The 26,145-nt window shown below is 38.5% G+C and overlaps 1 protein-coding gene across 1 annotated transcript in view; it reads left to right on the top strand.

Moving 5' to 3' along the window:
- LOC128687109 (epidermal retinol dehydrogenase 2) overlaps positions 1–25,673 on the top strand; it is a 45,532-nt gene extending 19,859 nt beyond the window's left edge. Inside the window, exons 2-8 of the mRNA XM_053774458.2 lie at positions 17,070–17,567; positions 19,024–19,148; positions 19,286–19,396; positions 20,777–20,938; positions 21,389–21,471; positions 21,681–21,797; positions 25,221–25,673. Of these exons, the coding sequence (XP_053630433.1) occupies positions 17,327–17,567; positions 19,024–19,148; positions 19,286–19,396; positions 20,777–20,938; positions 21,389–21,471; positions 21,681–21,797; positions 25,221–25,314 (933 nt within the window). The 5' untranslated portion in view covers positions 17,070–17,326 and the 3' untranslated portion in view covers positions 25,315–25,673. The remainder of the gene's footprint in view (positions 1–17,069; positions 17,568–19,023; positions 19,149–19,285; positions 19,397–20,776; positions 20,939–21,388; positions 21,472–21,680; positions 21,798–25,220) is intronic.
- Positions 25,674–26,145: the final 472 nt, after the last annotated feature.

Here is a 26,145-nt window from a genome sequence, read left to right on the forward strand (position 1 = left end):
AACATTGATGAGAAAACAGACAGTTTGACTCTATCTTGATGCGAAGAATAATAGTGGACATAGGAACAGTTATTTGTAGGTTTTCTGTAAATTTTAAATTTGAATTCATTATTACCCTTAATAATTAAAACATCTAGAAAAGGCAATGAGTTATTTTCTTCAAACTCAACAGTAAAGTTAAATGATTTTAACATGGTTAGTTTTGATGTTACTTCCTTGTTTACGAAAGTTCCTGTTGATGATTTATTAAGTTTCTTATCTGAAGACCTCGTTAACTATGATTTACCATTGCCAGTTCCTACTATCATTAAACTTATTAAACTTTGCATTGTAGATGCAAAATTTGTATTTAATGATAAGTTTTACACTCAGAAGTTTGGTATGGCAATGGGAAATCCTCTTTCACCTGTTCTTAGTAACCTATACATGGAATTTTTTGAAACAAGGTTGCTTAACACAATCCTCCCTAATAGAGCTAAATGGTTCAGATATGTTGATGATATTTTGTGTCTTATGCCCAAAAATGTAGATGTACACCATTTCCTTGGAAAACTAAATAGCTTAGCCCATTCTATAAACTTTACTGTTGAGTTTGAAGAAAATAACTCATTGCCTTTTCTAGATGTTTTAATTATTAAGGGTAATAATGAATTCAAATTTAAAATTTACATTATTATTATTATAATCAAGGGGGAAGCGCTAAACCCGGAGGATTATACAGCGCCTGGGGGGGGATGTGGAAGGCATTCAGGCTTAATTCGGGGAACTGGAGCACAGGTTCAATTCCCTAAATCAAGAGCCCCTCACCAACATCAAGGAACCTTCCTTGCGGGGTTAAAATTTACAGAAAACCCACAAATAACTGTTCCTATGTCCACTATTATTCTTCGCATCAAGATAGAGTCAAACTGTTGTTTTCTCATCAATGTTTTTGAGAGCTTTACGAATTTGTAGTCCTGATTTCATAGATGAGGAAATATCCAAAATTTATGAAACAGGTAATGATTTAAAATACCCAAGAAATGTAATTGATAAATCTTTTAAAGTTGCTAGAAATACTTTTTACAATCCAAAAAGGGACAACCAGCCTCATTCAACTAGAAATATGTTGGTTCTCCCTTACCATGAAAACTTGGTTGATATGCCTTCTCTTCTTAAGACTTTTAATATTAAAGTTGTATTAAAAAATCTTGATACAGTAAAAAAAAAACTTTTGATAAAGAATTCCCCCCAAAATGCTGATGGATGTGTCTATAAGATTCCTTGTGAAATTTGCGATAAAGTTTATTACGGTCAAACTGGTAAAAATCTCGAACTAAGATTAAAACAACATAAATATAGCATTAGAACTGGACAAGATTCCAATGCTCTATTTATTCATGTAAGAGATTTTAACCATCCAATTGATTTTCAAAAAGTTGAGAAAGTAGTATCAAGCAAGTCCATGGTCAACAGGAATATAATTGAATCTTGTTTCATAAAAAGCAGTTTTGACAATAATATGAATATTTCCTTTGGTCTATATAAATTAGATCCATTTATTATTAATAGAATTTGGGAAGAATTTAATAATACACTGGATAAATAATAATTTTTAAAATTTTCTTGGGTAGAATAGTTTGTTGGTGGATTGTGCGAAGGACCTGTCCAGTTGGGCCGGCGCGCGTAAGGTGTTTTACTGTTGTGGGATCTGATAGTGAGGTGTTGGCCAGACCCCTTATATACCTTCCTTGGATGCTTTACTTTCATAGTTCCTTGATAATGTGAGTAGTCACGAAAGCGCTTGGAATTTCTCTATTCTTTCACAGTGGTTGTTTTGCATATTCTGAAATCACCTGTTTACTGTGATCTTATTGCATATATATATATATATATATATATATATATATATATATATATATATATATATATATATATATATATATATATATATATATATATATATATATATATATATATATATATATATATATATATATATATATATATATATATATATATATATATATATATATATATTATATATATATATATATATATATATATGTCGTGCCTAATAGGTAAAACTGGTCAGTTAGCAAGAACTCATTTCAAATTAAGTCCTTTCTAAAAATTTCTCTTATACGTTTAAAGATATATTTTTTCATTAATGTTAATGTAAAATATTTTAATTTTGCACCAAAAGAATCTTAGAAAACTTATCTAACCTTATTATAAGAAGCGCAATTTATTTTAGCCTAATCCTACTTAATATATTTTAAATACTTTTACAGGAATTTAATACTGAACAAACACAATGAAATATATTTTTTTTCGTTAGGTTTAGAGTGATTTTTGAGAAATTATTGCATACGCAAATTTTCGCTTGTCCTATACGGCAAGATGTGCGTTGCTATTTAAGCCAAGATCGCAAGTTCTGCCTCTTCGGCACTACATATATATATATATATATATATATATATATATAAAAATATATATATATATATATATATATATATATATATATATATATATATATATATATATGTCGTGCCGAATATGTAAAACTGGTCAATTAGCAAGAACTCATTTAAAATTAAGTCCGTTCTGAAATATTCTCTTATACGTTTAAAGATATATTTTTTTTTCATTAATGATAATGTAATTTTTTGTTTAATTTTGCTCCAAAAGAATCTTAGAAAACTTACCTAACCTTATTATAACGAGAACAATTTATTTTAGCCTAACCCAACTAAATATATTTTAAATACGTTTACAATAATTTAGTACTAGACAAACACAATCAAATGTATTTTTTCGTTAGGTTCAGAATGATTTTGGAGAAATTATTGCATACACAAATTTTCACTTGTCTTACATGGCAAGATGAACGTTGCTATTTAAGCCAAGATGGCAAGTTCTGCCTATTCGGCACGACATTATATATATATATATATATATATATATATATATATATATATATATATATATATATATATATATATATATATATATATAGCTATCTATATATATATATATATATATATATATACACACACATATATAAATTTCCAGATATTCACTAATAAGACTCAGCTTTGTAGTGACTCTTATTGTGGAGTTCACCTTCACCATCTTATCTTCCTCTCAATGATAATTGTCATTTAAAGTGCTCGTCACTGGCTTGCACATCTCCCTGTCCGCTCCCCCACTGATTATATTATAGTTATTAGTCATAAGAAGAGCTAAACCCATAAGGGTCACAGAGTGCCTGCAGAGAGGAGTGTATTCAGGGTTGATTAAAGAAAAGGGAGTGTAGCTCTAGTTTTTTTGGATCAAGAGCTCTTCACTGACAAGAAGGTAATCCCCGTAAAGGGTTACCCAGTAAGCAGATCCGTCCAGTTGTATGTCTGTGTTGCTTTATGTAAATACTGCAAGAAATACTGCATCCTTGTGGAAGCGCTAAACTTGCAGGGGTAATACAAATGAGGAGTGGGAGACTAGCATGCTTTAACTCCTTGGATTAAAAGTTCTTCATCGGCATCAAGGCACTCCCTTAAAAGGTATCAAAAATGTACAGTCTGTCCAGTACGATCTCCATCACTTAATGCGCCAGAGGCATTGCCAGCCTGTGGTGCATAGAAAACCCAATGTAACAAATAAATCATTAGCATTTCGAGACTTTGCAAATTCCGCATTTAATGACTAATGCCTACCCAAACAAGGTATGAGTTTACCATACATGCATCAAATGGTAATAGTATATAAAAAGGAAACTAATTTGGTCCAACAACTAAAAAAAAATCCAAAATTCAGTTACAATCCCTAGAGTATACTATAAAAAACTGGAGAGAAAATTTCACATTTCTTTACTTATTTTTACTAAAAAAGAAAATATGAATATGTACGAGTCACTAAATGACCATATACATAAAATAATGTAATTGGTCAAAAAATAAACGAACCAAATTAAATCCAAAATACAATGGGATTTTGACGAACTTGCAGTGTTTGACATGAAAAACTTTGTAGACTTCCCTACTCACATCTCTGGTTCTTCCCTTGACTCAGTAGTGAGTGATGTATCTGAAGGCATAGTTGTCTGCAAACCCCTTGGTTATGTTGGATCATCTGACCATAAAGTTGTCTTTACGATACAAGATTCCTACAGATAAAGAATCATCACACACAACTTGGCTATGGGAAAGAGGAAACTAGCCGGTCCTTTGCTTGGAGCTTGCCGCCTCCGATTGGAATGCTCTTCTCTAAGGTGACGTTGATAACCAAGTGAATTCCTTCGTTAAACATGTCCTTAATCTCAAACACAAATGCATCCTTCACCGGCAGTATGTGACGAAACCTTCAGATCAGCCTTGGTTACCCTTTCGTTGTCGAGAGTTCGCTACTGCTAAGTACAAGGCTTGGAGAAGGTATAAGAGGCATCCCATTATCTGTAATACGAACCTGCACAGACAAGCCTGTTGGCAAATATAAGAAGTCCAAAACTGGGCCATCTGTAGACGGGAGGCTAACACAAAAATAATACTGGCATCAGGTAGGGTGAGCTCTAAAACCTGGTGACCCTTGGTCAAGGACCGACAAGATTATTCATATAATGAAATTATTCCACTTCTAAATCGGCAGGATGGGACTGCCTTTACTAGCAGTCAGGAGAAAGCTGAGCACTTTGCTACCGAGATGCAAGTTTCTGATTCAGCACAGGAACTTCCTTTGCTATCCGCAAGAACTCTCAAAGTTGTCAGAGTTGACAGTAAGGCAGGAAGAAATGTATCTTCTCTTAAATCCCTGGACCAAGAAAAGGCTGTGAGCCCAGATAAGGTGAGCCTAAGATTGCTGGGTAGATGTGCAGACCAGCTAGCATAACCTCTAAGTCGCATATAACAGCACTCCTTAGCACAGTGAAAATGGCCTTCTCTGTAAAAAGAGGCAAATGTTGTCCCTGTTCACAAAAAGAAGAGCAGAATGGAAATCAGCAACTACATACTAGTGTCACTCCTGCCAGTCACTGGCAAGATTCTTGAAACAATAATCTCACGGTAGACGACGGCGTTTCTCGACTGCCACTCTGTGACCGTCAGTATCTGTTGCTGATCTGCTGTTAAATTAGTAGCTGGTGCTTAAGACCGAGTATGGCACCAGGGACTCTTGGCAACACTGCAAGCACTGATTGTCTCTGGCCTCTGCACTATGTCTCCTTGGCGATTACCTTCAAGGTACATTTTCTAAGAGTAGTTCTTAATGGGAAAAAGTCATCATGATACTCAATCGGTGCTAGTGCTCCACAGAGAAGTGTAATTGGGCCATTGTTATAGATTGTGTACTTTAGTGACCTTCAACTCTTCCCAGAGTCCCATGCATATACAAACGACTGGACTCCGGCATTTACTTATCTAAAAGAGGACATGCCAGCTTCTCTCAGTTGCATCATCACCAGCTTACAACTGTATCAAGCCAAAGAAAACGATGGCAGGTTGCATTTGCTTCAGAGAAAACAAATGATTATGGTCTCCCGGCACTATGATGGTAATGCTGTAGCAGTGGTAAAAATGAATGCGAGAATGTTGGAACCCGGGAATGAGTTGATATCCTTGGGGTAAAATTTGATTCGAAACTAAGAGAACCACGTAGCTTATCTTGCAAACAAAGAAGTCAGTAATTTAACAGCGCTTAGACGTATCTTGTATAATCTCGACAGTATATTTGTGCCTCCATACGAGGCACAAGTATACTTACACCTTGAGTATGCTCCACTTTCTTGGACTACCTGTCCCCTGTCTCGTCTACGACTTCTTGCCAAAATAGAGCTAGACGACTCATCTCTCGTCTAGCCCCAGCCTGGACAAGTCTGTCATTTCAGAAGAGCCTTCAATGCCCGGAGAGATGTGGGTGGCATTACTGTTATGTACAAGGCCAATGGTGTTGAGAATTTGGCCTTACCTGCTGTGTTTATTATATATATATATAATGAACACTTAGCTGATAAATGACAGCAAATCGTCTACACAGCCGCCCCTGCAGACGAGGTCTAGAAGCTGTCGAAACCATCACAACAGTGGGCTGTCAAGAGATACAATTTGTAAGTATAAATTACCCCTAGGGGGTGTTATGTCAGCATATTTCATTCGATGATGGCTGACGAAATACTTACTTGTTTGGACTCAAAAGTCCACACCTTACTGCCGATTATAGGTTGATTACAAACTCCTTGTGACTCAAGAATTGCGCAATCCCCCGATCTACAAGAAATTCGTAACATACCTTGCTCTTTGTAACGTGAGCTATGGTGTTCTCAACACCTTTGACAGGTATCGGTGACTTGATAGAAGCTGAAGTGTCTTTGGATGTCCACGTCTTCCATTGTCTAGGAAACGCACACTGGTACACTATGTTCCACAAGATTTGTCTTTATTGTTCACAATGTATCACAAGAGAAGCTGATCACACTTCTCTTAAGAGTTTATTGTGTTTTGTGAGACACTTTATTCACACTAACGCACAGATCAGTGTCCTTTGCTGGTTATCCTGGCGTCAGTGTCTCGTAGTAGAGTCAAAGTTAGTCTCCCAGACGCTACAGCGCTCCATGCAGTCACTGCCCCCAGCACAAAAAAAAAAAACACTGACCTAGTACCTTGCATCCTTGTCACCTCCTCGATGAAGCAAAGCAGAATGTTTGTTTCTTGCTGTCTTAAGCGTAGACAACAATGTACACTATTTTTACTATGGTAATAAAGTGGGAGCAGGATTTTCCTTAATTGTCCTGCTAAGTAAGAGATGTACTGTCTCTTATAAAAATACACGTTGTAACACCCCTGCAAGGAGCAGAGGTCACTTGATTACGTGGCATAGCATCTGTGATCAATTACTCACTCTAGCAGTAAACAAGACGCTCGCCCCTTCTGAGTGGCCCCTCAGGGCTAAAAGGGGCTGAAGGGGCTGAAGGGGGCTGATACCCCCCTCCTGGAGAAAATTTCTCCACACTGGGGGGCGGCGGAGGTTCGCTGCAGGTGAACTATTCATCACTTAACATTAATTTAATTTTCTCACTCGCCACCACTGCTGCTTGTCTTTTCTGAACAGCTTTAGTCTGTGTGGTGTCTGGAGAATCACTAATTTTGTTTCCAACACTGTGTAATTCTAACGGCACTAGTTTATTTATTGTCCGCTTATTCACTACACCTTTGCTCAAAACATCAACTGTCCTGATGATTCCATTTGCATCAGGATATATGGTCACAATTTTTCCAAGTGGCCATTGGGACCTCGGACCATCATTGTCAATAATCACTATGTCACCAGGTCTTAAGGACTTATGATTTTCAGGAACACCAGCTCCATAGAAGTGTTCTCTCAATGAGGTGAGATAGTCTTCTCGCCAAATTTTCTCCCAACATTCAATCACTTTTTTAAGGTGTTTGAATTTACGTCTGAGTTGCTCAGGTTCGAAATAAGTAGGATCCTCTATGATTTCTTTATCATTCATGGGAGGAACAGGTTCGAGCCTTCTGCCATGGAGTAAATGAGATGGGCTTAACACTTCTAAATTGTCCAGATCATCGGTAACATAAGTTAGAGGTCTGTTGTTGACTCTATTTTCTATTTCAGTCACAACTGTACGGAATTCTTCTAAGTCTATTCTCTGACGATGAAGAGTCTTCCTTAAACAACGTTTTACAATGCCGATCATTCTTTCATAAAATCCGCCGTGCCATGGAGATTTAGGAGAAATGTATCTCCAACGACATCTGCGTTGATTCAGCATCTGTTGTACTTCTGGTTGATCAAAGATCTTGCTTATATAAGCAGCACCAGCAACAAAGTTCGTTGCATTATCTGAAATCATCAGTCTGGGACATGCCCTTCTGGCTGCAAACCTTCTGAATAATTTGATAAAAGTTTCAGCAGACATGTCAGTGGCTACTTCTAGATGTACTGCTCTAGTTGTAGCACAAGTGAACAAACAGATGTACACCTTGATGGGAACTTTGTCAACTGTTTTGGTTAAAATTATTGGTCCAGTATAATCTACACCTGTCACCTCAAATGGAGTGATATGACAAACTCTTTCAGAGGGATATGGAGGTGGACCTGGATACTGACATACTCGCATATCGTAGTGACGACAAGTAATACAGTCCTTTATTTGTTTTTTCACACTTTGTCGACCTTGAGGTATCCAGTAGGATTGTCGTATATGACAAAGTGTGTCAGCTACCCCACCATGTAACACGTTACTGTGGGCGTTTTGCACAATCAGTTTTGTTAGCCAATGATTCTTGGGGATCAATATTGGATGTATGGCTTCTTTAGGTAGTGAAGAATTATGAATTCTTCCTCGACATCTTATAATCTTTTCTGAGTCGAGATAAAGTCCTAAAGAATTAATCATAACAGGTTTCTTTGGGGATTTATCTTGTGTTTCTAGAAATTTATATTCTGTAGAGAAAACATCTTTCTGTATTAGTTTCATCCAGTATTTAATGGGTTCAAGACATTCATAATCAGGTTTTGTTCCTTTAATGAATTTAAAGACAAGAGCTGTAACTCTTAAGAGTTTACCCAAAGATGAGTATTTAGATCCATCAATGACTATATCTGTTGTGTCTGCAGTATTTACACAACTTATTTCTGCTGTGTTCAAGCAGACTGTTTCTTCTGGCATAATGTGAGCTTTTTGCTGAGGCCAGTTATTTTCATCAGAGAGCCAGTTCGGTCCGTGGAGCCATAATTTATTATCCACAAATTTCTTGAGTGGGACACCACGTGACAACATGTCAGCTGGATTCTCTTGGGTAGAGACGTGGAGAAAGAGATAATCTCTCTGCATCTCTTTTATTTCTGCTACTCTGTTCTGTACATAGACCAACTTACTCTTATTATTTCTTAACCACTGGAGAACTGCCTCATTATCACTCCAGATCACGGTTTTCTCAATAGTGAGATGATCAAGTACTTTGTTGAGATAGACAGCTAATTTTGTACCTACATAGAGTGCTGTCAGTTCCAATTGTGGTACTGTTCTGACCTTCAAGGGTGCTACCCTGGCCTTTGAAGTAATTAGTGTACTTCCTTCAGCATTACTCATGTAAGCTACAGCGCCATAACCTCTGGTTGACGCATCACAGAACACATGTAATGTGTAATTGTTTCCCTCTTGACCTATTTGTCTGGGAAATTTAATTTGATGAAGTTGTTTAAACTCCTTGGATATTTCATCCCATGCTTGACTCATTTTTAGAGGCAAGTTCTCATCCCATCCAATTTTGAGTTTCCATGCATCTTGCATAAGCATTTTACCCTTTATGGTATGAACATTAAAATGGTATAAAATACCGACAGATTGTTAGGTAAGACACATATGCAACAGTTAGGTATCTTTATTTCGAAACGTTTCGCCTACACAGTAGGCTTCTTCAGTCGAGTACAGAAAAGTTGATAGAAGCAGAAGATACTTGAAGACGATGTAATCAGTCCATCACCCTTAAAGTTTTGAGGTGGTCAGTCCCTCAGTCTGGAGAAGAGCATTGTTCAGTTGTCTGAAACAATATGAAGTTGAAGTGACAGGATGGAGCCTTTATATAGTGCCAGGAGGTGAGACGTAGGTTGCTTTGGGAGGGCAGGTCCCTCTCAAACCCAGCCGTTCTCACTAGTAGAGGTCGAAGTTGATGGTCTGTACCAAGATACCCTTGTGTTGCAGTGTCTGACAGAATGAACATTAAAATGGTATAAAATACCGACAGATTGTTAGGTAAGACACATATGCAACAGTTAGGTATCTTTATTTCGAAACGTTTCGCCTACACAGTAGGCTTCTTCAGTCGAGTACAGAAAAGTTGATAGAAGCAGAAGATACTTGAAGACGATGTAATCAGTCCATCACCCTTAAAGTTTTGAGGTGGTCAGTCCCTCAGTCTGGAGAAGAGCATTGTTCAGTTGTCTGAAACAATATGAAGTTGAAGTGACAGGATGGAGCCTTTATATAGTGCCAGGAGGTGAGACGTAGGTTGCTTTGGGAGGGCAGGTCCCTATCAAACCCAGCCGTTCTCACTAGTAGAGGTCGAAGTTGATGGTCTGTACCAAGATACCCTTGTGTTGCAGTGTCTGACAGAATGAACATTAAAATGGTATAAAATACCGACAGATTGTTAGGTAAGACACATATGCAACAGTTAGGTATCTTTATTTCGAAACGTTTCGCCTACACTGTAGGCTTCTTCAGTCGAGTACAGAAAAGTTGATAGAAGCAGAAGATACTTGAAGACGATGTAATCAGTCCATCACCCTTAAAGTTTTGAGGTGGTCAGTCCCTCAGTCTGGAGAAGAGCATTGTTCAGTTGTCTGAAACAATATGAAGTAGAAGTGACAGGATGGAGCCTTTATATAGTGCCAGGAGGTGAGACATAGGTTGCTTTGGGAGGGCAGGTCCCTCTCAAACCCAGCCGTTCTCACTAGTAGAGGTCGAAGTTGATGGTCTGTACCAAGATACCCTTGTGTTGCAGTGTCTGACAGAATGAACATTAAAATGGTATAAAATACCGACAGATTGTTAGGTAAGACACATATGCAACAGTTAGGTATCTTTATTTCGAAACGTTTCGCCTACACAGTAGGCTTCTTCAGTCGAGTACAGAAAAGTTGATAGAAGCAGAAGATACTTGAAGACGATGTAATCAGTCCATCACCCTTAAAGTTTTGAGGTGGTCAGTCCCTCAGTCTGGAGAAGAGCATTGTTCAGTTGTCTGAAACAATATGAAGTTGAAGTGACAGGATGGAGCCTTTATATAGTGCCAGGAGGTGAGACGTAGGTTGCTTTGGGAGGGCAGGTCCCTCTCAAACCCAGCCGTTCTCACTAGTAGAGGTCGAAGTTGATGGTCTGTACCAAGATATAAAGGCTCCATCCTGTCACTTCAACTTCATATTGTTTCAGACAACTGAACAATGCTCTTCTCCAGACTGAGGGACTGACCACCTCAAAACTTTAAGGGTGATGGACTGATTACATCGTCTTCAAGTATCTTCTGCTTCTATCAACTTTTCTGTACTCGACTGAAGAAGCCTACTGTGTAGGCGAAACGTTTCGAAATAAAGATACCTAACTGTTGCATATGTGTCTTACCTAACACACCCTTTATGGTAATTGGTGAGACGAGTCCTAGAGGATCAAAACATTGTGATACCTCTGACAGTAAACTACGTTTAGTGAGTGTACTGCATGATTTATTGTTTATCCTTTTGAGACTCAAAGTATCTTCCTGTGTGTTCCAATTAAGTCCCAGCATATTGTTGCAATCAGGAATTTCAGTTTCAGGGAAATCTTCTTTGATAAGTTCCCTTAATTGCTTTGAATTTGTATTCCACATCCTTAGAGGCATGTTTGCTTCTTTCATCTCCTTGTTAGCTTCTCTGTATAAGGATTTCAAATCCTCCTCTTTATTCACAGTACCTTGAAGATTGTCCACATAGAAACTTTTCTTTAAGACTTCTTTGAAGGGACTTTCAGATTTCTTCAAATGTGTATTTGGAGTAGCTTCTAGTAAGAATGGAGAGGATGTTGCACCAAATAATACTGATTTGAAACGATAAGTTTTCACAGGACTTTGAGGATCATGTGGATTTTCAGGCCACAAGAATCGAGTACAATCTCTATCTATTTCTTGTAGTCCTACTCTTAAGAAAGCTTTGGAAATATCAGCCGTGTAGGCATATGGGTTTGTGCGAAATTTCATAAGCACGTCTCCAAGCTTCTCAGTTAGTGAGGGTCCGGTCATCAGACAGTCATTAAGACTTGCTACATCTTTATTTGCACGTGCGCTGCAATTATATACAACACGTAGTGGAGTGGTTTCAGAATCTTTTCTGACTCCATGGTGCGGGAGATAATGAGCGTTTGTCTTCAACTTATCTTCGACTATTTCCTCAATGAATTTATTGTCCAACTGTTCTTGTATGATATTATCATAGACAGTCAGTAGCTCTGGATTCTTCCTGAGCTCATGTATTTGTGCTTTCATCTGTCCGAAAGCCATACGATAATTGCTAGGCAGATGTGGTGGATTTAATTTCCATGGTAACCTAACCCAATACTGTCCATCTTTATATTTGACAGTGTCCAAATATTGGTTATAAGTCTGAGACTCTTGTGGGCTTGGTTTATTTACATCAATACCTATCGCATCTAAATCCCACAACTTATCAACTGGTTCATTCATTTCTTCCAGTAATGATAATTTTTGCTGTGGTACATGATCAGCGGTTATTCTCGTAACTAGTACATTTTCCACTGAATCAATATCAGCTTCTTTCCCACTTTGAGAGGGAGTGGGACCACATATCATGTGGCCTCCTGCTGTTTTCAGCAAGTGAACATCATGTTTACTTACTATATTTTGCACAAAACAGTGATAATAATCACTTCCAATGATTAAATCAATTGGACTAATTGTGTCCGTCTGTATGTCAGGACAGGCTAACTTGACCTTAGCTGCTTTCAGTGCTGCAACTGTTTCTTTTAATCCCTGGATCTGCACAGACTTAGGCAAATCATCTACTACCACAGCTTCTACTGTCTTTTTCCTGTTTCCTAGACCAACAGTGATTTTGGCTAGGTCATATGTCTGTTTACCAGAATTATGGAAAAAACCAGCTATATCTAACTGTATTTTGGCATAGGGTTGTTTATTCAGTTTCTGCAACACTGTTCTTCTTATGAAGGACCTTTGTGAGCCTTGATCAAATAGTGTTAGCACATTGGTTTTGTGTAATTTATTAGATAACTCAACTCGAGCTATCGGGAGAGCAGTTGCTTTAAACTTATCTCTCACATTTAATGCTGTTGCTTGTTGACTTCCTGATTCTGTGGAAGTCTGCTGCTGTTCAGCAAAAGTATTTGGGCATAATGCTGTATGATGCATACCCTTGCATTTAAAACACTTCTTCAGTGAGCATTTTCCTCCCTTGTGTTCACCTAAACACTTGATGCATCTTTTCAGCTGATGAACACGTTGTTTACGTGCCTCCATTGATGTGTATTGAATACAATACTGTGTCCAATGTGTTCCATCACAAAGTACACATTTTGGAGTACGTTTATGTATGACAGTCTGTTTACTGTCTGTTGTATTCACAGCTTGATAAATGCCTATATGGGATTTCCCATTATGTGGTTTAATGGGAGTAGGTATACTCTTTTTATACTGAGTTGAAGGTTTGTTATCCACTGGATTTGTGGATGTTTCATCTTGTCTCGTTGCTTGCATGCATGAAACTATTGTTTGTAAACCATTGCTAATTTCTTCACAAGTGAAATAGCGTTTATTGAACATAATATTTAATCGTTCAATAGTTTGTGGTGACAACTTATCTTGTACAATACCACTGATAAACCAATCACATTGTCTTAGGTCATATTTAGCACCTAGAGATATGAGACTATTGTCTAATGTAATTCTAAATGCCTGTAAGTCTGAAAAACAATGTTTGGGTGGCTTCAAGCTTGATATTAAGACTGCATGTCTAACTCTAGCCTTGTCAGCATCGAAGTAATTGTCTGCTAAGACACGTAAGGCTAGTTGATAATTGCCTTTAACCACCGGAAATGACTTAATCAGTTCATAGGGTTCTCCCTTCACAAGACATTTAAGGTAATTGAACTTAGCAATCTCATCTATGTCAGTTCGTGAATTTACTATGGATTGAAAACCACTAATGAATTCTTCATAATTATGACCTTGGAAAATAGGTAATGACAATGTAGGTAAGCTTGGTAATGGGACACTTGTTGTTGTTACAGGTGTAACAGGTGTTTGACCACTAGTTACAGTAGGTCTCTGTGACAGAGTTTTACGGCAGATAGCCTGTACTCCTGTCCACCTTAATTGTTGATCACTAAAAGTATCCAAAACATTTTTAATTTCATCTTCAGATGGATCTGATTCAAGAAATTTATTTTCATAATGTGTATAGTCTGAATTAATTATTTCCATACGTTGTGTAAATAATTCAAACTTGACCTCAAGATCATCAAAATCTATGTTTGTATCTTGAGTTAATCCTATACAGACTGAAATTAGATTTTCTAATTGTGTAATCTTAGTCTGTAAAGACTGAAACTGAGTTTTCAAACAAGCCATTTTAATGGTATACTGAAAATTCTAGCACCACACTTAGAGTGTTTATAAAACACTGTACTGCTATAGACAGCTGAGTTTTTGTTATGCTTAAGTCAGCAATAATTGAGTCAGACACTACTGACCCACTAAGCTTAACCTCAGGGTCAATTACCATGAAGGGTACACCGTACATGTGGCTGGTGTTTATGGCTTGTGTGCTGTGTCAGCCTGACCATGATGATTAATCGTAAATAACGATGTTATACACTTCATTCACTATACACTATAAATGTCACTGTATAACTGTAATCACACGTGAATATTACTTACACATATATAAATTTCACTGTTAATATATATTTGAAAGCTTACACTTTATATATAAGTTCCTTTAATATAACAGGTAGATCTATAAGAAACAAACTTTAACACAATCTTGTCTCTTAATTTCTGTCTATAAACATTATAAACACTATGTATATATACTCTCAGACAAACAACATCACTGGGTTGTCTTAATCAGCGATTTCGCCAGATTGGAGCAGTTGATGGAGGGTGCAGGATACCATCCCCCGTCTTCTTGTTGGGTGAGTCACCCAGCTCCCGTTTTCGTTGGGTGAACGCTGGGTGAGCGCCCGTTTTCTTTTGGCTGCCCATTCTCTGTGATTGAGTCTGGAGGGACTCATTTATACTGATTTATATTGAAAAACACTAGTTTTACAGCTTTTTTCGAAGGACCTTGGCTCATAGGTTATTTGTACACTGTAGTACAACATATTTGGACCACAGTGTGGTCTTTATCCGGTTCGAGCACGACCAAAACTCTGTTGAGAATTTGGCCTAACCTGCTGTGTTTATTATATATATATATATATAATGAACACTTAGCTGATAAATGACAGCAAATCGTCTACACAGCCGCCCCTGCAGACGAGGTCTAGAAGCTGTCGAAACCATCACAACAGTGGGCTGTCAAGAGATACAATTTGTAAGTATAAATTACCCCTAGGGGGTGTTATGTCAGCATATTTCATTCGATGATGGCTGACGAAATACTTACTTGTTTGGACTCAAAAGTCCACACCTTACTGCCGATTATAGGTTGATTACAAACTCCTTGTGACTCAAGAATTGCGCAATCCCCCGATCTACAAGAAATTCGTAACATACCTTGCTCTTTGTAACGTGAGCTATGGTGTTCTCAACACCTTTGACAGGTATCGGTGACTTGATAGAAGCTGAAGTGTCTTTGGATGTCCACGTCTTCCATTGTCTAGGAAACGCACACTGGTACACTATGTTCCACAAGATTTGTCTTTATTGTTCACAATGTATCACAAGAGAAGCTGATCACACTTCTCTTAAGAGTTTATTGTGTTTTGTGAGACACTTTATTCACACTAACGCACAGATCAGTGTCCTTTGCTGGTTATCCTGGCGTCAGTGTCTCGTAGTAGAGTCAAAGTTAGTCTCCCAGACGCTACAGTGCTCCATGCAGTCACTGCCCCCAGCACAAAAAAAAAACGCTGACCTAGTACCTTGCATCCTTGTCACCTCCTCGATGAAGCAAAGCAGAATGTTTGTTTCTTGCTGTCTTAAGCGTAGACAACAATGTACACTATTTTTACTATGGTAATAAAGTGGGAGCAGGATTTTCCTTAATTGTCCTGCTAAGTAAGAGATGTACTGTCTCTTATAAAAATACACGTTGTAACACCCCTGCAAGGAGCAGAGGTCACTTGATTACGTGGCATAGCATCTGTGATCAATTACTCACTCTAGCAGTAAACAAGACGCTCGCCCCTTCTGAGTGGCCCCTCAGGGCTAAAAGGGGCTGAAGGGGCTGAAGGGGGCTGATACCCCCCTCCTGGAGAAAATTTCTCCACAAATGGCGTCAAGGTACCACGGCTTCTACACAACAAGACGGGCAGCAGATAGTAACTACATCCTGCTGTGCCCTTCCTAAGAACATCACTTCATCTCAGATCATTCATTCCTAGAATGACTCAAGTCTGGAACATGTTCGTACAGCATAATGACATCAATGAAATAATCAGTTGACCAAATGAAATCGCTGACTCCATAGATGACTCCAACTTAATCATATTACCTATTTGTATGTCTCATAACAAAGTTTTTCATCTGAGCTGAGGTAGGTAACAGCTTTAGCTTGTAAATAATGGTAGGAACTCGTAAGCTAACTAAGTAAAACCATTGTGTAAATAAAAAAAAATACAATCTTATCTCCTTCCTCCACCAGATCACTAATCTCTCTATCCGCACTAAAGTGCACACTCTCTGAACATGTGGATACACATTTGCCTACTGCTCTTTACCCCCTCCCTCCCTCCCTCATCCTCCCTCCCTTCCCCTCCCTCCCTTCCCCTCCCTCCCTTCCCCTCCCTCCCTCTCTTCCTCCACCTTGTAGTCAACTCGCTTCAACTTCGTCTCTCCCGGTGTTTGTTTTTTTTTACTCTGTAGTGGAGGACACTAATTAAAAAAAAAAAAAAGGATTTCTTTCAGAATGTGCTCACTGGATTTTGCACTACCAAATCCATGTTACATTTGTTTATTCTTTCTTAACGTCAATATACACCAATTTTAAGTGATACTTAAAGACGTATTGCTTAAAAATCAAGTGATGTTATCGGGAGTTACTGGTAGAAATATAGTATCCGCATATAGCAAACTTGCACACAGTGAAACTGCATAAAGCAAAGGAGACCAGTGTATGCAAACTTGTTTTGTAAAATGACTTAAACCCGAATAAAAATTTTTGTAGTATTCCTTATCCTGTAGCGCACAGAAGCTACGTTGTCATGGCAACAGCCAATCTTTTATTACCAGTTTACGATCTTAATTTCATTTACACGTACTATGTATTTTACAACTTGTTACTGATGTTAGTAAATCCTAATGTAATTTATATAAAAATACGTCCTAAAACATCTTCAACTTTTGCAGTGTGGCGACCAGCAGCAGCCACATGACGGCCAACACATATGTTCATGTGCCAAACACCAGTTGGTAGTTCGTTGATGTTCGTAAGTGTTCATATGTCGAGCACCAGCTGGTAGACTATTGATCAACGTAAGTGTTCAGGCACCAAACACCAGCTGGAAGATCCTTGATAAAGACGTTTTCAGGCGCCCATCACCAGCTAGTGAATAACACAAGAGTTCAGGCGCCTAGCACCGGTCAGAAGAACGAAGATTGACACAATGGCTGACGGCAAAGAAATAGGGTTAATGATACTGCGACTGTTGGTAGGGCTGCTATACACGGTGTACTGCATGCTGGAGGCCTTGGTGCTCACCCTCATCCCTCGCAGGTACCGCAGGAAAAACATCAAAGGCAATATCGCCCTGGTGACGGGCGGAGGCTCTGGCATCGGCCGCCTCATGTGTCGTCAACTTGCAGCTAAGGGCGCCATCGTTGTTACCTGGGATGTTAATGAGGCAGGTAAGACTGAGGTCATTGCTTTTTGTAAATTTATAACACTCATATACTAAGGTGTAATACAGAGGTATCTGAACTGCACTCTACACTGTAAGGTAAAGGCAATGTCGAATTACTAGGCGCAACTTCTAAGGAATATGAGCATTTATAAACGACGGAGAATAAATTAAGAGCGACGTCGACATTTTAAACACCATATTTTGACGTTCTCTGAAATATTACATTCAAGGGGAAACGATAAATCCATATGGGTCAAACAATGCCTGGGGAATGTAAGGCAATTAGGTTTGATTCGAGGATGGGCAGAGTAAGTCCAATGCTTCGGATTACTTCAACATCAAGGGACCTACCTCCCTCGAAGGGTTCTGTACATTATTTTTGATTAGTTTAGGGTAAAGGAGCATAATAAAAATCAACCCATTTTAGCAAAACGTTAAAAAAAATAATAGGAAATGTATTAACTCAGTGCAACAGCGACAAGGTAAATATCGAAGATACTTTATGCACTAATTATTAATTTATTTCAGTCATGGGAAACGCTAAATCCGTAGGGGTCATACAGTGCCTGGTGTATTGTAGTGAACATTCAAAAATCGATACTGTCTTTAAGTGATGAACATAGCTTTTTGCTCGTTCTATAAATCTTTTATAAACGCACATCTTATGAGGATGGGTTGCTACCAGGTACCTATTTCCAGGCAGTCAGCCACAGGTGACTTGTAAGTTCACCCATTCCCAGAGCAGTGATATACTTAACCATTGTTGACAGCTCTTCCTCCTAAAGGAATGCTGGTTTTATGGTGCAATTAAAACCCGTTGAGCAAAACAATGTTGTCATTATGCCACAATGTTGCCTTTCTTTATATAGATCCAAAAACAGTTTCTTCGTGTTTACCAGCCTTTGTTACATCAAGAAAATATTATTTCCGATTATCTGTTTTTAGCATTTTTATGTTATTAGAACAGTTAAATTTCCTTTCCAGACAACCAAACAATAACGCAGAAAAGTCTGCTAAGATCCACAAAGTAGAAAAACCAAAGTTGTGTTTTAAGATGAGAGAGTACTGAGAGAAGAAGAAGAAGAAGAGGAAGAAAAGAGGAGGAGGATTTTGTTCGGATTATTAACTCAGATGATTGGTAACTTAAGATAACCCAGTCAAGTCAGGTTACCATTGATGGCTGTCTTATTTCCACAAGGGTCCTTTAATCCTCTTCCCCAAGTTGCTACCCACACTAGTCGCCTAACACCCAGATATGTACTTACTACCAGGTAAACTGAGGCGGCAGGAGTAAAGAAGTATGCCTAACTTTTCTACTCGTGCGGGAATCGAACTTTGGCTTCTCATTGTGCGAGCTGAGGCGGCTACTGAGCGGTGGTGGTAGCGGTAAATATGTGCAAACAAGTATTTTTACTGGTATGTAATGGCCTAAATGTATACATAACTTTTCCTTTCCATAGGCAACTTGGAGACTGTGCGACAAGTGGTGGAAAAGGGGGGACAATGTCGCGCCTACACTGTGGACCTTTGCAACAGACATGCTATTTACTCGACTGCTACTAGGGTCAAGGAGGAGGTGGGCAAGGTAAGTGGAGGACACCTCTGTCCTAATGTTGTGTTCAGTGTTCATTTTAAGAGTGTGAAGTGAGGGGAGGAGGGGATGAAATATTATTTAGCAACATTAGTGCAGTTCTCATGGGCACCAACACCACTTTTCACCAGGTCGACATCCTAATCAACAATGCAGGAGTTGTCACCGGAAAGAATCTCCTTGACTGTCCCGATGAAAGTATTATCCGGACTTTTGACGTGAACATACTGAGTCACTTTTGGGTGAGTAGAAGTTGTGACTGTGTCTACCTAAAGTTAATGATGTCACTAGTTTAACATCTTTATTATGCACCCCATATCCATCCTGTGGATGGAAATGGGGTACATAATGGGTCCAGGGACTGGGCCGCAAAGTTTTGATAGCTGAACAAGTTACAAAGGTAATGAACTATTTACATGTTTATATCTGGTCACAATCAGAATGAGTTATTTATGCAAGCATTAATTACGTCACACACGCACACACACAGAGTGGTAATGTTTTATTTACAGTGAGCAAAGTCAGGGTATTTTTCCAGAATGGTTTATAATATCCCACTTTGAGAGGAATATATTGATTGTGGGTAAACGGAAACAGTGAGATTCTGTAGAAAAATATTTTGCTGCAATTAATCAGGAGGGCTAGTAAGTCAGGATATCCTAGTAAAGTCAGGATGTCATCAAGTACAGTTTTATTTTCATTGGTTTCCTTTAATCTTCTACCCCTGGAAGCCACCCACAGGAGCTGAGTCTCGACTCCTGCAACCACAATTAGGTGAGTACTTAGGTACCTACTTACTGTTAAGTGAATATGGGCAGCAGGAAACATGCCCAGCGTACCCACTTGCGCCAGGGATCGAACCTCAGTCCTCTCAGTGTGAATGCTGAGGCATTACCAACGAAGCATGTGACATACTGTTGTGTTTTTAGTGAAGGTGGATATTCAGTGATGGAGTGATGGAATCCTGCTTCCATACACCAATAAACTTCATATAATTAACAGTTATCGTCTTCACAAGCGCACTACAAATTGTATTAATATGTTCATACAGTCACGTTAATGTGCCATCAATATTCCCACTGCTCCCCCACTTACTATATCCACCCTACTACCTCTCTTTCTACCTCTCAAATACCACTGTTCTCTACTGCTACCCACCACTATTTCCATTGGTACCCCTATATACCACTATGCTCATCACTTCCTGTCTTGACTTTTTTAACACTATTCTCCCCTCTACCTCTCTACTATTCCTACTAACCACATGATTTACCTAGCTAGAAAATCGATCTTTAGCAATACCAGCTGGATCTTTGTCCTGAGATTGCCTCATTTTTTTCTGTCTATAAGCATCAGTACAGAATTACAGTAGACTACACTACAAAAACAATAACCTGTAGCTCCATGGTTGAGTATTCAGTATACAACTTAAAAGACCAGGATTAGATTTCTCTTACTCTTATTCACTTAACAGTAAATAGCAATCTGGGTATTAGTACTGTCGTGGGTCGCATCCTGATGGAAGCCTTAATGGAAATACTATATCAGTTTGTGAGATTGTTGAGTTATGCCATGTTAGAAACCCTACAACCTGTCAATAATTAACTTGTGCTTGTGGTCAGACAACCAAGGCCTTCCTAGGAGACATGATATCTCGTGGCAAAGGTCACATCGTCACCATTGCCTCAGCCGCCGGCAAGTTTCCCTGCAATCGCCTCGTTGACTACTGCTCCTCCAAGTATGCTGCTGTCGGCTTCGATGATACCCTCAGACTGGAACTGATGGTTAGTTATGCCTCACTAGTAGTCTTATGGCTGAAGGACAAATATATTTTCTTCGGAGGTGAGACACTTTAATGTCCTGGAATTTTCATGACATTTTCTAATTTCTATGCTTCAGTGATCCCTTTAGGGAGACTTCTTGATACCGGTGAGGAGTTCTTGATCCAGACATTTGATCTTACCCCTACCCTTCCTTGAACTGAACCTGAATTCCTCCCATTGCCTCAAGTGCTGTATGACCCCTATGAGTTTAGCGCTTCCCATAACTGTAATATGTTCCAATTATTATATAGTATTTTGTTCCTCTCATTCATAACTTTATTGGCAAACAAGTGCTTTCTTTAAACTCTTTGCACCTATATTTCATATATCTGTATAACAGTTATGATCCATAATGTAGAGTTTCATAATCCATTACTAGTGATTTATAGTCTTTAAAACTGATTTATACAGGCTGAGGGTCACACTGGTATCAAGACGACAGTGGTGTGCCCAGTCTTCATAACTACGGGCATGTTTGAAGGATTCCAGAGCAAGTAAGTGCCCAGTTAGATTATGTCATTGTTTAGGTTGTTGAAACAATGAAAAAGCCAATACCAGGTTCTTTACCATATGACACACACATGGAATTTCCTCAAGTTTTAGTGTACAGTAATTCAGGTGCCCACACTTCAGCAGTATTTACATATATGTATAAAGAATCACATAGAGAAGAATGCAAAAGGGAAATGTTTTGTGTCTCCAGGTATTTCCCAATTTTGAAACCTGAGTATGTAGCGGAGGAGGTGGTTGATGCCATGCTGCTCAACACCCCAGTGCTCATGCTGCCATACACCTTAAAGATAAATCTCCTCCTCAATCTGTGAGTATTCTTCCTTTTATGGCTCTCTTGCCCTTATTGTATTTTTGTCTTCTTTGTGACATAAGTAATATTCAATAATTTGCGTAGGGTATCTTTAACCTTGGAGTGGTTGGTATTTTTGTTTAATAAATGTATGAAAGAGGGGAAGGTACCTAGGGATTGGCAGAGAGCATGTATAGTCCCTTTATATAAAGGGAAGGGGGACAAAAGAGATTGTAAAAATTATAGAGGAATAAGTTGACTGAGTATACCAAGAAAAGTGTACGGTAGGGTTATAATTGAAAGAATTAGAGGTAGGACAGAATGTAGGATTGTGGATGAGCAAGGTGGTTTAAGAGTGGGTAGGGGATGTGTAGATCAAGTGTTTACATTGAAGCATATATGTGAACAGTATCTTGATAAAGGTAGGGAAGTTTTTATTGAATTTATGGATTTAGAAAAGGCATATGATAGAGTGGATAGGGAAGCAATGTGGCAGATGTTGCAAGTATATGGAATAGGTTTTAAGTTACTAAATGCTGTAAAGAGTTTTTATGAGGATAGTGAGGCTCAGGTTAGGGTGTGTAGAAGAGAGAGGCTACTTCCCAGTAAAAGTAGGTCTTAGACAGGGATGTGTAATGTCACCATAGTTGTTTAATATATATTTATAGATGGGGTTGTAAAAGAAGTAAATGCTAGGGTGTTCGGGAGAGGGGTGGAATTAAATTATGGGGAATTAAATACAAAATGGGAAGTGACACAGTTGCTTTTTTGCTGATGATACTGTGCTTATGGGAGATTCTAAAGAAAAATTGCAAAGGTTAGTGGACGAGTTTGGGAGTATGTGTAAAGGTAGAAAGTTGAAAGTGAACATAGAAAAGAGTAAGGTGATGAGGGTATCAAATGATTTAGATAAAGAAAAATTGGATATCAAATTGGGGAGGAGGAGTATGGAAGAAGTGAATGTTTTCAGATACTTGGGAGTTGACGTGTTGGCGGATGGATGTATGAAGGATGAGGCTAATCATAAAATTGATGAGGGAAAAAAGGTGAATGGTGCATTGAGGTATATGTGGAGACAAAAAATGTTATCTATGGAGGCAAAGAAGGGAATGTATGAAAGTATAGTAGTACCAACACTCTTATATGGGTGTGAAGCTTGGGTTGTGAATGCAGCAGTGAGGAGGCGGTTGGAGGCAGTGGAGATGTCCTGTCTAAGGAAAATGTGCGGTGTAAATATAAAGAAAATTCGGAGTGTGGAAATTAGGTGTGGAGTTAATAAAAGTATTAGTCAGAGGGCTGAAGAGGGGTTGTTGAGGTGGTTTTGTCATTTAGAGAGAATGGATCAAAGTAGAATGACATGGAGAGCATATAAATCTGTAGGGAAAGGAAGGCGGGGTAGGGGTCGTCCTCGAAAAGGTTGGAAGGGAGGTTTTGTGGGCGAGAGGGGCTTGGACTTCCAGCAGGCGTGCATGAGCGTGTTTGATAGGAGTGAATGGAGACGAATGGTACTTGGGACCTGACGATCTGTTGGAGTGTGAGCAGGGTAATATTTAGTGAAGGGATTCAGGGAAACTGGTTATTTTTATATAGGCGGACTTGAGTCCTGGAAATGGGAAGTACAATGCCTGCACTTTAAAGGAGGGGTTCGGGATATTGGCAGTTTGAAGGGATATATTGTGTATCTTTATACGTATATGCTTCTAAGCTGTTGTGTTCTGAGCACATCTGCGAAAACAGTGATTATGTGTGAGTGAGGTGAAAGAGTTGAATGATGATGAAAGTATTTTCTTTATGGGGATTTTCTTTCTTTTTGGGTCACCCTGCCTCGGTGGGAGACGGCCGACTTGTTAAAAAAAAAATCTTTAACCTTCTGATTTTCAGTTAGTTTAACCAGAACAAGTGAAATATGATGTCCATGCCAGGGAACTTTTCTTTTTGTTTCTATAAGTTGCCTAGGCTTCAAATGGTACATTTCCTCTGGCCTTCTAACTCCTCTTTCCATTCTCATCATTTTGCATTTACATGGATTAGATTCCAGTAGCCACTTATCAGATCATTCCTGTAGTTAGTTCAAGTCTTTCACATTGTGTGGAAAAAATACTAGTAACTTTTTAAAAAGACACCAGTTTCTGTCACTTGTTGATGATATTAAGAAATCTTTCTTTTTAACTTTGTTGTATTCTTTTATGACTTTTTATGTGATTGTCATATTTCTTTCTCTTTTTGTATCTGCCAACAAGGTGTAAGAAGAGTCGCCTATACATCTTGTGCTGTCAGGGAATCAAGCCTAGGTCCCGTTGATTATTATTATTATTTTTATTATAATTATTATTATTATTATATTTAGGAGGGGAGCACTAAACCCATAACCCGTAGGAGTCATGCAGCACCTTGTGAATGGTAGGCAGTCAGGTTCAATCCAGTGAAAGAGGAGAACAGAACCCATTCCTTCGATCAAGTGCTAAAAACTAGCTTGAAGGAACGTACCTTGAGAGGTTCATTGGTTACGAGTCGTGTGCTCTGCTCCTCAACGACAACTCTAGTTTTTGCAGTTTTTGTCTACACTGATTATTCCTCAGTTCTCTTACCAATCTGGTAGTGTACCTTTGTATTCCTCAGTTCTCTTTCCAATCTGGCAGTGTACCTTTGTATTCCTCAGTTCTCTTTCCAATCTGGTAGTGTACCTTTGTATTCCTCAGTTCTCTTTCCAATCTGGTAGTGTACCTTTGTATTCCTCAGTTCTCTTTCCAATCTGGTAGTGTACCTTTGTATTTCTCAGTTCTCTTTCCAATCTGGCAGTGTACCTTTGTATTCCTCAGTTCTCTTTCCAATCTGGCAGTGTACCTTTGTATTCCTCAGTTCTCTTTCCAATCTGGTAGTGTACCTTTGTATTCCTCAGTTCTCTTTCCAATCTGGTAGTGTACCTTTGTATTTCTCAGTTCTCTTACCAATCTGGTAGTGTACCTTTGTATTCCTCGGTTCTCTTACCAATCTGGTTCTAAAGATCCTTTATATGCTAACTAATCTTGAGTACACCAATATTACATGAGTTATGCCAAGTGTGAAGTATTAAAGCAACATTCAGAGAATAGTACACACATTACTTGTGGTCAGGGCCGGATTAAGGCTTTAGGGGCTGCAGCCCAGGGGCCTCCGCCAGCTGGAGGGCTTCCATAGTCAAGTGAAAAGTGTCCACAATTTGTTTCTGAGAAATTACTCAAAGCAAATGTTTGAATTTTAATTGTGGTTAGCCTTGTAAAAATAAATTTAATATTTCTTTACCTTTTTTTTTTTTTCCTTTTGAAAATATCACTGGGGCCCTCACAGTACCTGTAGCCCAGGGGCCTACAAAATCTTAATTCGACTCTGCTTTTGGTAATTCAGAATTTTCACCTTTGGCCAATTTAACTAAGTTTACTAATGTAATTTATTTTTCAACAGTATATTACCACAAAAGGTGCTTTTGTACCTGAGTAACGTGCTGGATATCACCCACTCGATGGACAACTTTGTAGGGAGGAGGAAGAACCAGTGAAATGGTACAGGTGGTCCTGTTCCTTCAGTTTGTAATGGATGTTAGTACAGTTATAGCCATAAATATCTACCAGAAGCAGATTAAGAAAATAGAAGACAAGTATTTACATTTGCAAATTCAGTAGATGACTGAACTACAGCAGTTTATGAAAGCCTTAAGGAGGTGCAAGATGTGTGTCACGGAAATTAATGTAAATAAACCTTAACCCATTTTTAAATGTCAACTATTATTTCACATTTTGTGATTGCTTTCTGCGTGATTTCTCAATTTACATGGACAGTTTAGGGCACACGACTTGACAGTTATTAGAAATTAAGATTTCTGCAAAAAAAAAAAAAAGATGGATTTAGGCAACAGAAGCAGTTTATCACAACTTGATAAGTTACTTTTAGATTATTATAATCAAAAAGAAGCGCTAAGCCACAAGGACTATACAGCATGTTACTTTTAGAAATCTTTTGTATCCTCGCTGACAGTGATAGCACACACCTGCTTGGCACCTGCCAGAGTGATGGGTGACACCTGCATGACTTCTCTTTACAATTACATCTGGTAATATAGTCCATATCTTTAACACCTAATTGTAGATAAAAGTATTCAGTTTCTTTGAATTGGTCAGAAATTATCTTCGTGTTTTTAAAATTGATTATCAGTAACATGTATGGGACACCTTATATGTAACATATACTGTAAAATAAAAGTTTATAATAATATACTTATGTCTGTAACTGCTGGTGCTGCTATTACATTTTGTAAATTGTCTTTTTTGTAACACTATATTAATTAGCATTACTCATTATAGGTCTACCTGAGCCATTGATGTAGTGGCTG

Source organism: Cherax quadricarinatus, chromosome 1, assembly GCF_038502225.1.
Source record: "Cherax quadricarinatus isolate ZL_2023a chromosome 1, ASM3850222v1, whole genome shotgun sequence".
Taxonomy (NCBI): domain Eukaryota; kingdom Metazoa; phylum Arthropoda; class Malacostraca; order Decapoda; family Parastacidae; genus Cherax; species Cherax quadricarinatus.